General features: G+C 38.1%; 1 protein-coding gene across 1 annotated transcript; it reads left to right on the forward strand.

Moving 5' to 3' along the window:
- Positions 1-1,135: 1,135 nt before the first annotated feature.
- LOC124742137 lies at positions 1,136-3,350 on the forward strand (the record flags this gene model as incomplete). Its single annotated transcript, XM_047248749.1, has 3 exons — positions 1,136-1,779; positions 1,933-2,799; positions 3,243-3,350. Coding segments are annotated over exons 1-3 (1,619 nt in total), but the record flags the coding sequence as incomplete, so codon positions are not given.
- Between the last annotated feature and the right edge of the window lie 11,174 nt (positions 3,351-14,524).

The raw sequence follows: 14,524 nt of genomic DNA on the forward strand, positions 1-14,524 counted from the left end.
GGAAGGTCCAAGGGATACAGTAAACCTTGAGTGAAGCATCGGAATCTATAACTAGTGTCACAGGATTGGTTCAAACCATAGACAATAAGAAGAGTCAGACTTCTTTCACTTAAGTCGGCATTGTGCCTTTTGTATTTAATTCCGATGCTATTTCTGTGTTTCATCGTCAATAAGAAGGACCAAGGGTTACAGTAAAATTGAAGTGAAGCATCGGAATCTATGACTAGTGTCACAGGAATGGTTCAAAACATAGTAAGTAAGAAGAGTCGGTCTTCTTGTACTTAAGTCATCATTGTGCCTTTTCTATTTAATTCCGATGCAATTACTGTGTTTCATCGTCAATAAGAAGGTCCAAGGGATACAGTAAACCTTGAGTGAAGCATCGAAATCTATAACTAGTGTCACAGGATTGGTTCAAACCATAGACAATAGAAAGAGTCAGACTTATTTTACTTAAGTCGGCATTGTGCCTTTTGTATTTAAATCCGGTGCAATTTCTGTGTTTCATCGTCAATAAGAAGGTCCGAGGGATAAGGTAAACCTGGAGTGAAGCAGCGGAGTCTATAACTAGTGTCACAGGAATGGTTCAAAGCATAGACAGCAAGAAGAGTCAGTTTTCTTGTACTTAATTCGGCATTGTGCCTTTTGTATTTAATTCTGATGCAATATCTGTGTTTCATCGTCATTAACCCTGCTGTTCTGTTCGGGTCTATATGACCCGAAACGAATATGAACGTTATTTTACATTATGTAAATACCAATATATATTTATGAAACTTTGTGACTTTGTCTGAAAATGGATGAGCAGCATGTGTTTTAAAAGGTTTTAAAAAAGTTTAAGAAGTTTGGGCTTCAACTGTAATAGTTGCATATGTAATGTTCGGGTCATAATGACCCGACACAAATATGTTTAGTGTAACTCGTATTTATTTCTAAAATCTGGAAATGGCGAAAATTATTTTTGTTGTGTTGTGTGGGAATAGTGACTGCATCATTCCAACTTACTCTCAACAATCACCTAAAGCTCCATGCGTTCACAACAATGGGCTTGTTTGTTGCTTTCCCCAGGAAATAATAATTGGCAGTTCTCAATAATTGGAATGCTTTGTTTCTGCCCAGTTTGACTTGTGACACCATGGCGATGAGACCATTGAATGATCGTGAGTTGGAAGAAATAGTAAATGCCTCACCAGATGAAGGATCACTTTCTGAGTTTGAAGATCACATCAGCAATGCATCTGAAAGCGAGTGTTCCGATGACAGTTACGACAGTCCACAGCCCATACAAAATAGTGTAGAGACTTTTCTTTCTAAAAATGGGAATATAGAATGGCAGTTGCATCCACCAGCACAACATGGTCGCCTACCAGCTTCGAACATCATCAAGAGTACCCCAGGAGTTACCAGGTATGCAGTCAGCAGAATATCTGATGTAAAATGTTCATTTGAAGCAGTATTTCACACAGCGCTTCAAAATGAAATAATAGAGATGACAAATATTGAAGGGCAGCGAGTTTATGGTGAACAGTGGACAGATATTGATGGTTCTGTTTTCCATGCATACTTAGGACTCTTACTCCTAGCGGGTGTATATCGATCTCATGGGGAGTCTACAAAAAGTTTGTGGGATAAAGATACTGGGCGAAACATATTTCGAGCAACCATGTCTCATGAAACATTCTGTAAGATATCACGTGTCCTGCGATTTGACAAGAAATCTACTAGAGAGGAAAGACGACGTACTGACAAACTTGCCGCAATTCGTAGTATTTGGGAGAAGTGGGTAGAGGTCCTTCCTAAACTGTATAATCCAGGAGAAAATGTTACTGTTGACGAGCAGTTAGTAGCATTTAGAGGTCGCTGTCCATTCAAGCAGTATATCCCAAGTAAACCGGCAAAATATGGGATCAAAATATGGACCATGTGTGACAGCAAAACTTCATACGTACTGAAAGCCCAAATTTATACAGGAAAGGTGAGTGGAGCGGCACCAGAAAGAAATCAGGGAATGAGGGTGGTATCTGATCTCACTTCTGAGTTACGTGGTCAGAATATCACGTGTGACAACTTTTTTACGTCGTACAATTTGGGGCAGCTGCTTCTGAAAAGGAAATTGACTATGTTGGGAACTATACGGAAAAATAAGCCGGAGCTTCCACACAAAATGACCAACAAGGAGGTACACAGCTCTTCATTTTACTTCACAAATGACACTACTGTGGTTAATTATATTCCTAAGAGACACAAGAATGTTGTACTTATGAGCACTCTCCACCATGATGCGGAAATCAGTGACAGGGCTGATAAGAAGCCAAAAATGATTTTGGACTATAATTCAACCAAAGGTGCTGTAGACACGCTTGATCAGTTATTAGGTACATATACATGCAAACGAAAAAGTAATAGGTGGCCAATGATAGTTTTCTACAATATTCTTGATGTTTCTGCTTATAATGCATACGTTTTGTGGATTTCGGTTGACCCTAATTGGAATGCAAGCAAATTGACTAGAAGGAGAATATTCTTGGAGGAACTTGGAAAGTCACTGATAAAAGAACATATTGCATCAAGAACGCATTTCCCAAGAACAGAAGATTCTTTGAGAATGGTCACAAGCATCCAAAACCCGAATGATGTGGGTGGTGTGTCAGAATCGGTAACAACAAGAAAATCTACAAAACGTGCACGCTGTAAGTTCTGTCCATCAAGTAATGACAATAAAACAAACATGGTGTGTGGAAAATGTAGTAAACATATTTGCAAGAAACATGTAACCTACTTGTGTCCACAGTGCAAGCAGTAAGAAAAGAACTGTAGTATTTTATAAGATGATTGTATTGAAAATTCTGTTGTTTCAAATTTATGTGAATACTTGTGCCTAAACTACAATCAGTAAGAAGAGAGGATTCTAAAGTTGTAGTGCTTTCTATGTTGGAATGTAATAAAAAAACTGTAGTGTGTTCTGTACTGTAGTGTGCTCTAAGATGAATATCTGTAATGACAACTGTCTGTTGTTAGAAAATGTCAATACTTACGTCTAAACTGTCAACAATAAGAATAGAAGTATGGAAAAACTGTAGTGCTTTCTAAGTTGAATGCCTGTAATGGAAACTGTCTGTTGTTTCAAATTTATGTGCATATTTAAATGAAAAATATCCCTCAATAAAGTTGTATGCATTGTTATTATTATTATTATTACCATTATTATTATTATTATTATTATTATTATTATTACTAACAAGGTACTGGAATAGAACAACAATGTCGATAGCTAAAACTGTACCAAAATTTATGTTTCTAAAGCATTTTGATATGTCGGGTCATATTGACCCGAACAGTATATATGTCAAGTAAAAGTGAACAGAACAGCAGGGTTAAGAATGTCAGAGGGATACAGTAAACCTGAAGTGAAGCACTGGAATCTATAACTAGTGTCGCAGGAATGGTTCAAAAGTAGTCAGTAAGAAGAGTCAGTCTTCTTGTACTTAAGTCGACATTGTGCTTTTTGTATTTAATTCCGATGCAATTTTTGTGTTTCATCGTCAATAAGAAGGTCCAAGGGATACAGTAAACCTGGAGTGAAGCATCGACATCTATCACTAGTGTCACAGGGACGGTTCAAAACATAGACAGTAAGATGAGTCAGTATTCTTGAACTTAAGTCGGCATTGTGCCTTTTCCATTTAATTCCGATGCAATTTCTGTGTTTCATCGTCAATAAGAAGGACCAAGGGTTACAGTAAACCTGAAGTGAAGCATCGGAATCTTTGATTAGTGTCACAGGAATGGTTCAAAACATAGTCAGTAAGAAGAGTCGGTCTTCTTGTACTTAAGTCATCATTGTGCATTTTCAATTTAATTCCGATGCAATTACTGTGTTTCATCGTCAATAAGAAGGTCCAAGGGATACAGTAAACCTTGAGTGAAGCATCGAAATCTATAACTAGTGTCACAGGATTGGTTCAAACCATAGACAATAAGAAGAGTCAGACTTATTTTACTTAAGTTGGCATTGTGCCTTTTGTATTTAATTCCGGTGCAATTTCAGTGTTTCATTGGCAATAAGAAGGTCAGAGGGATACAGTAATCCTGAAGTGAAGCATCGGAATGTTTGACTAGTGTCACAGGAATGGTTCAAAACATAGACAGTAAGAAGAGTCAGGCTTCTTTTACTTAAGTCGCCATTGTGCCTTTTGTATTTAATTCCGTTGCAATTTCTGTGTGTCATCGTCAATAAGAAGGTCCAAGGGATACAGTAAACCTGGAGTGAAGCATCCGAGTCTATAACTAGTGTCACAGGAATGGTTCAAAACATAGTCAGTAAGAAGAGTCAGTCTTCTTGTACTTAAGTCGGCAATGTGCTTTTTGTATTTAATTCCGATGCAATTTCTGTGTTTCATCGTCAATAAGAAGGTCCAGGGGATACAGTAAACCTCGAGTGAAGCATAGATATCTATAACTAGTGTATCAGGGATTGTTCAAACCATAGACAGTAAGAAGAGTCAGTCTTCTTGTACTTAAGTCGTCATTGTGCCTTTTGTAAGAAGAGTCAGTCTTCTTGTACTTAAGTCGGCAATGTGCTTTTTGTATTTAATTCCGATGCAATTTCTGTGTTTCATCGTCAATAAGAAGGTCCAGGGGATACAGTAAACCTCGAGTGAAGCATAGATATCTATAACTAGTGTATCAGGGATTGTTCAAACCATAGACAGTAAGAAGAGTCAGTCTTCTTGTACTTAAGTCGTCATTGTGCCTTTTGTATTTAATTCCGATGCAATTTCTGTGTTTCATCGTCAATAAGAAGGTCAGAAGGATACAGTATTCCTGAAGTGAAGCATCGGAATCTATAACTAGTGTCGCAGGAGTGGTTCAAAACATAGTCAGTAAGAAGAGTCAGTCTTCTTATACTTAAGTCGGCATTGTGCTTTTTGTATTTAATTCCGATGCAACATTTGTGTTTCAACGTCAATAAGAATGTCCAAGGGATACAGTAAACCTGGAGTGAAGCATCGACATCTATAACTAGTGTCACAGGGACGGTTCATAGCATAGACAGTAAGATGAGTCAGTATTCTTGTACTTAAGTCGGCATTGTGCCTTTTCTATTTAATTCCGATGCAATTTCTGTATTTCATCGTCAATAAGAAGGTCCAAGGGATACAGTAAACATGGGGTGAAGCATCGGAATCTATAACTAGTGTCCCACGGATGGTTCAAGACATAGACAGTAAGAAGAGTCAGTCTTCTTGTACTTAAGTCGGCATTGTGCCTTTTGTATTTAATTCCGGTGCAATTTCTGTGTTTCATCGTCAATAAGAAGGTCAGAAGGATACAGTAATCCTGAAGTGAAGCATCGGAATCTATGACTAGTGTCACAGGAATGGTTCAAAACATAGTCAGCAAGAGAGTAAGTCTTCTTGTACTTAAGTCGGTATTGTGCCTTTTGTATTTAATACCGATGCAATATCTGTGTTTCATCGTCAATAAGAAGGTCCAAGGGATACAGTAAACCAGAAGGGAATCATCGGAATCTATAACTAGTGTGACAGGAATGGTTCAAAGCATAGTCAGTAAGAAGAGTCAGTCTTCTTGTACTTAAGTCACCATTGTGCTTTTTCCATTTAATTCTGATGCAATTTCTGTGTTTCATCGTCAATAAGAAGGTCAAAGGGATAAAGTAAACCTGGAGTGAAGCATCGGAGTCTATAACTAGTGTCACAGGAATGGTTCAAAGCATAGACAGTAAGAGGAGTCAGTCTTCTTGTACTTAATTCGGCATTGTGCGTTTTGTATTTAATTCTGATGCAATTTCTGTGTTTCATCGTCATTAAGAAGGTCAGAGGGATACAGTAAACCTGAAGTGAAGCACCGGAATCTATAACTAGTGTCGCAGGAATGGTTCAAAACATAGTCAGTAAGAAGAGTCAGTCTTCTTGTACTTAAGTCGGCATTGTGCTTTTTGTATTTAATTCCGATGCAATTATTGTGTTTCATCGTCAATAAGAAGGTCCAAGGGATACAGTAAACGTGGAGTGAAGCATCGAAATCTATAACTAGTGTCACAGGGACGGTTCAAAACATAGACAGTAAGATGAGTCAGTATTCTTGTACTTAAGTCGGCATTGTGCATTTTCTATTTAATTCTGATGCAATTAATGTGTTTCATCGTCAATAAGAAGGTCCAAGGGATACAGTAAACCTGAAGTGAAGCATCGGAATCTATAACTAGTGTCACAGGAATGGTTCAAAACATAGACAGAAGGAAGAGTCAGTCTTCTTGTACTTAAGTCGGCATTGTGCCTATTGTATTTAATTCCGGTGCAATTTCTGTGTTTCATCGTCAATAAGAAGGTCCAAGGGATACAGTAAACCTGGGGTGAAGCATTGGAATCTATAACTAGTGTCCCAGGGATGGTTCAAAGCATAGGCAGTAAGAAGAGTTAGTCTTCTTGTATTTAAATCGACATTGTGCCTTTTGAAATTAATTCCGGTGCAATTTCTGTGTTTCATCGTCAATAAGAAAGTCAGAGGGATACAGTAATGCTGAAGTGAAACATCGGAATCTATGACTAGTGTCACAGGAAAGGTTCAAAACATAGTCAGTAAGAAGAGTAAGTCTTCTTGTATTTTAGTCGGCATTTCGCTTATTGTATTTAATTCCGATGCAATTTCTGTGTTTCATCGTCAATAAGAAGGTCCAAGGGATACAGTAAACCTCGAGTGAAGCATCGGAATCTATAACTAGTGTCCCAGGGATGGTTCAAAACATAGAGAGAAAGAAGAGTCAGTCTTCTTGTACTTAAGTCGGCATTGTGCCTTTTGTATTTAATTCCGATGCAATTTCTGTGTTTCATCGTCAACAAGAAGGTCAGAGGGATACAGTAATCCTGAAGTGAAGCATCGGAATCTATAACTAGTGTCACAGGAATGGTTCAAAGCATAGTCAGTAAGAAGAGTCAGTCTTCTTGGACTTAAGTCGGCATTGTGCTTTTTGTATTTAATTCCGATGCAACATTTGTGTTTCAACGTCAATAAGAAGGTCCAAGGGATACAGTAAACCTGGAGTGAAGCATCGACATCTATAACTGGTGTCACAGGGACGGTTCAAAGCATAGACAGTAAGATGAGTCAGTATTTTAGTACTTCAGTCAGCATTGTGCCTTTTCTATTTAATTCCGATGCAATTTCTGTGTTTCATCGTCAATAAGAAGGCCAAGGGATACAGTAAACCTGGGGTGAAGCATCGGAAACTATAACTAGTGTCCCAGAAATGGTTCAAAACATAGACAGTAAGAAGAGTCAGTCTTCTTGTACTTAAGTCGGCATTGTGCCTTTTGTATTTAATTCCGGTGCAATTTTTGTGTTTCATCGTCAATAAGAAGGTCAGAGGGATACAGTAATCCTGAAGTGAAGCGTCGGAAACTATGACTAGTGTCACAGGATTGGTTCAAAACATAGTCAGTAAGAGAGTCAGTCTTCTTGTACTTAAGTCAGTATTGTGCCTTTTGTATTTAATTCCGATGCAATTTCTGTGTTTCATCGTCAATAAGAAGGTCCAAGGGATACAGTAAACCAGAAGGGAATCATCGGAATTTATAACTAGTGTCTCAGGAATAAATCAAAACATAGTCAGTAAGAAGAGTCAGTTTTCTTGTACTTAAGTCATCATTGTGCTTTTTCCATTTAATTCTGATGAAATTACTGTGTTTCATCGTCAATAAGAAGGTCCAAGGGATACAGTAAACCTGGAGTGAAACATAGGAGTCTATAACTAGTGTCACAGGAATGGTTCAAAGCATAGACAGTAAGAAGAGTCAGTCTTCTTGTACTTAATTCGGCATTGTGCCATTTGTATTTAATTCTGATGCAATTTACGTGTTTCATCGTCATTAAGAAGGTCAGAGGGATACAGCAAACTTGAAGTGAAGCATCGGAATCTATAACTAGTGTCACAGGAATGGTTCAAAACATAGTCAGTAAGAAGAGTCAGTCTTCTTGTACTTAAGTCGGCATTGTGCTTTTTGTGTTTAATTCCGATGCAATTTTTGTGTTTCATCGTCAATAAGAATCTCCAAGGGATACAGTAAACATGGAGTGAAGCATCGAAATCTGTAACTAGTGTCACAGGGACGGTTCAAAACATAGACAGTAAGATGAGTCAGTATTCTTGTAAATAAGTCGGCATTGTGCCTTTTCTAATTAATTCTGATGCAATTTCTGTGTTTCATCGTCAATAAGAAGGTCCAAGGGATACAGTAAACCTGAAGTGAAGCATCGATATCTATAACTAGTGTCACAGGAATGGTTCAAAACATAATCAGTAAGAAGAGTCAGTCTTCTTGTACTTAAGTCTTCATTGTGCCTTTTCTATATAATTCCGATGGAATTTCTGTGTTTCATCGTCAATAAGAAGGTCCAAGGGATACAGTAAACCTGGAGTGAAGCTTCGGAATCTATAACTAGTGTCACAGGATTGTTTCAAACCATAGACAATAAGACGAGTCAGACTTCTTTTACTTAAGTCGGCATTGTGCCTTTTGTATTTATTTCCGATGCAATTTCTGTGTTTCATCGTCAATAAGAAGGTCCAAGGGATACAGTAAACCTGAAGTGAAGCACCGGAATCTATAACTGGTGTCACAGGAATGGTTCAAATCATAGACAGTAAGAAGAGTCAGTCTTCTTGGACTTAAGAGATCAATGTGCCTTTTCTATTTAATTCTGATGCATTTTCTGTGTTTCATCGTCAATAAGAAGGTCCACGGGATACAGTGAACCTGGAGTGAAGCATCAGAGTCTATAACTAGTGTCACAGGTATGGTTCAAAACATAGACAGTAAGAAGAGTCAGTCTTCTTGTACTTAAGTCGGCATTGTGCTTTTTGTATTTAATTCCGATGCAATTTCTGTGTTTCGTCGTGCATAAGATTGTCAGAGGGATACAGTAAACCTAAAGTGAAGCATTGGAATCTATAACTAGTGTCACAGGAATGGTTCAAAACATAGTCAGTAAGAAGAAACAGTCGTCTTGAACTTAAGTCGGCATTGTGCTTTTTGTATTTAATTCCGATGCAATTTCTGTGTTTCATCGTCAATACGAAGGTCCAAGGGATACAGTAAACCTGGAGTGAGGCAACGGAATCTATAACTAGTGTCTTAGGGACGGTTCAAAACATAGACAGTAAGATGAGTCAGTATTCTTGTACTTAAGACGGCATTTTGCCTTTTCTATTTAATTCCGATGCAATTTCTGTGTTTCGTCGTCAATAAAAATTTCCAAGGGATACAGTAAACCTGAGTTGATGCATCGGAATCTATAAATAGTGTCACAGGAATGGTTCAAAGCATTGACAGTAGGAAGAGTCGGTCTTCTTGTACTTAAGTCGGCATTGTGCCTATTGTATTTAATTCCGATGCAATTTCTGTGTTTCGTCGTCAATAAGAGGGTCCGAGGGATACATTAAACCTGGAGTGAAGCATCGGAATATATAACTAGTGTCCCAGGGATGGTTCAAAAAATAGACAGTAAGAAGAGTCAGTCTTCTTGTACTTAAGTCGGCATTGTGCCTTTTGTATTTAATTCCGATGCAATTCTGTGTTTCATCGTCAATAAGAAGGTCAGAGGGATACAGTAATCCTGAAGTGAAGCATCGGAATGTATGACTAGTATCACAGGAATGGTTCAAAACATAGTCAGTAAGAAGAGTCAGTCTTCATGTACTTACGTCGGTATTGTGCCATTTCTATTTAATTTCCATGCAATTTCTGTGTTTCATCGTTAATAATAAGGTCCAAGGGATACAGTAAACCTGAAATGAATCATCGGAATCTATAACTAGTGTCACAGGAATGGTTCGAATCGTAGTCAGTATGGAGATTCAGTCTTCTTGTACTTAAGTCATCATTGTGCCTTTTCTATTTAATTCTGATGCAATTTCTGTGTTTCATCGTCAATAAGAAGGTCCAAGGGATACAGTAAACCTGGAGTGGAGCATCGGAATCTATAGCTAGTGTCACAGGAATGGTTCAAACCATAGACAGTAAGAAGAGTCAGACTTCTTTTACTTAAGTCGGCATTGTGCCCTTTGTATTTAATTCCGTTGCTATTTCTGTGTTTCATCGTCAATAAGAAGGTCCAAGGGATACAGTAAACCTGGAGTAAAGCATCGGAGTCTATAACTAGTGTCACAGGAACGGTTCAATACATAGACAGTAAGAAGAGTCAGACTTCTTTTACTTAAGTCGGCATTGTGCCTTTTCTATTTAATTCCGATGCAATTTCTGTGTTTCATCGTCAATAAGACAGTCAGAGGGATACAGTTAACCTGAAGTGGAGCATCGGAATTTATGACTAGTGTCACAGGAATGGTTCAAAACATAGTCAGTAAGAGGAGTCAGTCCTCTTGTACTTAAGTCGGTATTGTGCCTTTTGTATTTAATTCCGATGCAATATCTGTGTTTCATCGTCAATAAGAGGGTCCAAGGGATACAGTAAACCTGAAGTGAAGCATCGGAATCTATGACTAGTGTCACAGGAATGGTTCAAAACATAGACAGTGGGAAGAGTCAGTCTTCTTGTACTTAAGTCGGCATTTTGCCTATTGTATTTATTTCCGATGCAATTTCTGTGTTTCATCGTCAATAAGAAGGTCCAAGGGATACAGTAAACCTCGAGTGAAGCATCAGAATCTATAACTAGTGTCCCAGGCATGGTTCAAAACATAGACAGTAAGAAGAGTCAGTCTTCTTGTACTTAAGTCGGTATTGTGTATTATGTATTTAATTCCGGTGCAATTTTTGTGTTTCATCGTCAATAAGAAGGTCAGAGGGATACAGGTATCCTGAAGTGAAGCATCGGAACCTATGACTAGTGTCACAGGAATGGTTCAAAGCATAGTCAGTAAGAAGAGTCAGTCTTCTTGTACTTAAGTCGGTATTGTGCCTTTTGTATTTAATTCCGATGCAATTTCTGTGTTTCAATGTCAATAAAAAGGTCCAAGGGATACAGTAAACCTGAAGTGAAGCATCGGAATCTATAACTAGTGTCACAGGAATAATTCAAATCATAGTCAGTAAGAAGTGTCAATCAACATGTACTTAAGTCATCATTGTGCATTTTCTAATTAATTCTGTTGCAATTTCTGTGTTTCATCGTCAATTAGAAGGTCCAAGGTATACAGTAAACCTGGAGTGAAGCATCGGAATCTATAACTAGTGTTACAGGAATGGTTCAAATCATAGACAGTAAGAAGAGTCAGACTTCTTTTACTTAAGTCGGCATTGAGCCTTTTGTATTTAATTCCGATGCAATTTCTGTGTTTCATCGTCAATAAGAAGGTCCAAGGGATGCAGTAAACCTGGAGTGAAGCATCGGAGTCTATAACTAGTGTCACAGGAATGGTTCAAAGCATAGACAGTAAGAAGAGTCAGTCTTCTTGTACTTAATTCGGCATAGTGCCTTTTGTATTTAATTCTGATGCAATTTCTGTGTTTCATCGTCAATAAGAAGGTCAGAGGGATACAGTAAACCTGAAGTGAAGCATCGGAATCTATATTTAGTGTCACAGGAATGGTTCAAAACATAGTCAGTAAGAAGAGTCAGTCTTCTTGTACTTAAGTCGGCATTGTGCATTTTGTATTTAATTTCGATGCAATTTTTGTGTTTCAACGTCAATAAGAAGGTCCCAGGGATACAGCAAACCTCGAGTGAAGCATCGAAATCTATAACTAGTGTCACAGGGACGGTTCAAACATAGACAGTAAGATAAATCAGTATTCTTGTACCTTAGTCGGCATTGCGCCTTTTCTATTTAATTCCGATATAATTTCTGTGTTTAATCGTCAATAAAAAGGTCCTAGGGATACAGTAAACCTGGGGTGAAGCTTCGGAATCTATAACTAGTGTCCCAGGGATGGTTCAAAACTTAGACAGACAGAAGAGTAGGTCTTCTTGTACTTAAGTCGGTATTGTGCCTTTTGTATTTAATTCCGGTGCAATTTCTGTGTTTCATCGTCAATAAGAAGGTCAGAGGGATTCAGAAATCCTGAGGTGAAGCATCGGAATCTATGACTAGTGTCACAGGAATGGTTCAAAACATAGAGAGTTGGAAGATTCAGTCTTCTTGTTCTTAAGTCGGCATTGTGCCTTTTCTATTTAATTCCGATGCAATTTCTGTGTTACATCGTCAATAAGACAGTCAGAGGGATACATTTAACCTGAAGTGGAGCATCGGAATCCATGACTTGTGTCTCAGGAATGGTTCAAAACATAGTCAGTAAGAAGAGTCAGTCCTCTTGTACTTAAGTCGGTATTGTGCCTTTTGTATTTAATTCCGAAGCAATTTCTGTGTTTCATCGTCAATAAGAAGGTCCAAGTAATACAGTAAACCTGAAGTGAAGCATCGGAATCTATGACTAGTGTCACAGGAATGGTTCAAACATAGACAGTGGGAAGAGTCAGTCTTCTTGTACTTAAGTCGGCATTTTGCCTATTGTATTTAATTCCGATGCAATTTCTGTGTTTAATCGTCAATAAGGAGGTCCAAGGGATACAGTAAACCTCGAGTGAAGCTTCGGAATCTATAACTAGTGTCCCAGGCATGGTTCAAACCATAGACAGTAAGAAGAGTCAGTCTTCTTGTACTTAAGTCGGCATTGTGCCTTTTGTATTTAATTCCGATGCAATATCTGTGTTTCATCGTCAATAAGAAGGTCACAGGGATACAGTAATCCTGAAGTGATGCATCGGAATCTATGACTAGTGTTACAGGAATGGTTCAAAACATAGACAGTAAGAAGAGTCAGTCTTCTTGTACTTAAGTCGGTATTGTGCCTTTTGTATTTAATTCCGATGCAATTTCTGTGTTTCAATGTCAATAAGAAGGTCCAAGGGATACAGTAAACCTGAAGTGAAGCACCGGAATCTATAACTAGTGTCACAGGAATGATTCAAATCATAGTCAGTAAGAAGAGTCAGTAATCTTGTACTTAAGTCATCATTGTGCCTTTTCTATTTAATTCTGATGCAATTTCTGTTTTTCATGGTCAATAAAAGGGTCCAAGGGATACAGTAAACCTGGAGTGAAGCATCGGACTCTATAACTAGTGTTACAGGAATGGTTCAAAGCATAGACAGTAAGAAGAGTCAGTCTTCTTGTACTTAAGTCGGTATTGTGCCTTTTGTATTCAATTCCAATGCAATTTCTGTGTTACATCGTCAATAAGAAGGTCCAAGGGACACAGTAAACCAGAAGGGAACCATCGGAATCTATAACTAGTGTGACAGGAATGGTTCAAAACATAGTCAGTAAGAATAGTCAGTCTACTTGTACTTAAGTCATCATTGTGCTTTTTCCATATAATTCTGATGCAATTTCTTTGTTTCATCGTCAATAAGAAGGTCCAAGGGATACAGTAAACCTGGAGTGAAGCATCGGAGTCTATAACTAGTGTCACAGGAATGGTTCAAAGCATAGACAGTAAGAAGAGTCAGTCCTCTTGTACTTAATTCGGCATTGTGCCTTTTGTATTTAATTCTGATGCAATTTCTGTGTTTCATCGTCATTAAGAAGGTCAGAGGGATACAGTAAACCTGAAGTGAAGCATCGGAATCTATAACTAGTGTCACAGGAATGGTTCAAAACATAGTCAGTAAGAAGAGTCAGTCTTCTTGTACTTAAGTCGGCATTGTGATTTTTTTTGTATTAAATTCCGATGCTATTTCTGTGTTTCATCGTCAATAAGAAGGTCCAAGGGATACAGTAAACCTGGAGTAAAGCATCGGAGTCTATAACTAGTGTCACAGGAATGGTTCAAAACATTGACAGTAAGAAGAGTCAGACTTCTTTTACTTAAGTCGGCATTGTGCCATTTCTATTTAATTCCGATACAATTTCTGTGTTTCATCGTCAATAAGAAGGTCCAAGGGATACAGTAAACCTGAAGTGACGCATCGGAATCTATAACTATTGTCACAGGAATGGTTCAAAGCATAGTCACAAAGAAGAGTCAGTCTTTTTGTACTTAAGTCATCATTGTGCCTTTTCTATTTAATTCCGATGGAATTTCTGTGCTTCATCGTCAATACGAAGGTCCAAGGGATACAGTAAACCTGGAGTGAAGCATCGGAATCTATAACTAGTGTCACAGGATTGTTTCAAACCATAGACAATAAGAAGAGTCAGACTTCTTTCACTTTATCGTCATTGTGCCTTTTGTATTTAATTCCGATGCTATTTCTGTGTTTTATCGTCAATAAGAAGGACAGAGGCATACAGTAACCCTGAAGTGAAGCATCGGAATCTATGACTAGTGTCACAGGAATGTTTCAAAACATAGTCAGTAAGTAGAGTCAGTATTCTAGTACTTAAGTCGGTATTGTGCAATTTGTATTTAACTCCGATGCAATTTCTGTGTTTCAATGTCAATAAGAAGGTCACAGGGATACAGTAAACCTGAAGTGAAGCATCGGAATCTATGACTAGTGTCACAGGAATGGTTCAAACATAGACAGCGGGAAGAGTCAG

The sequence above is a fragment of the Schistocerca piceifrons genome, unplaced genomic scaffold (genome assembly GCF_021461385.2).
Source record: "Schistocerca piceifrons isolate TAMUIC-IGC-003096 unplaced genomic scaffold, iqSchPice1.1 HiC_scaffold_2154, whole genome shotgun sequence".
Taxonomy (NCBI): domain Eukaryota; kingdom Metazoa; phylum Arthropoda; class Insecta; order Orthoptera; family Acrididae; genus Schistocerca; species Schistocerca piceifrons.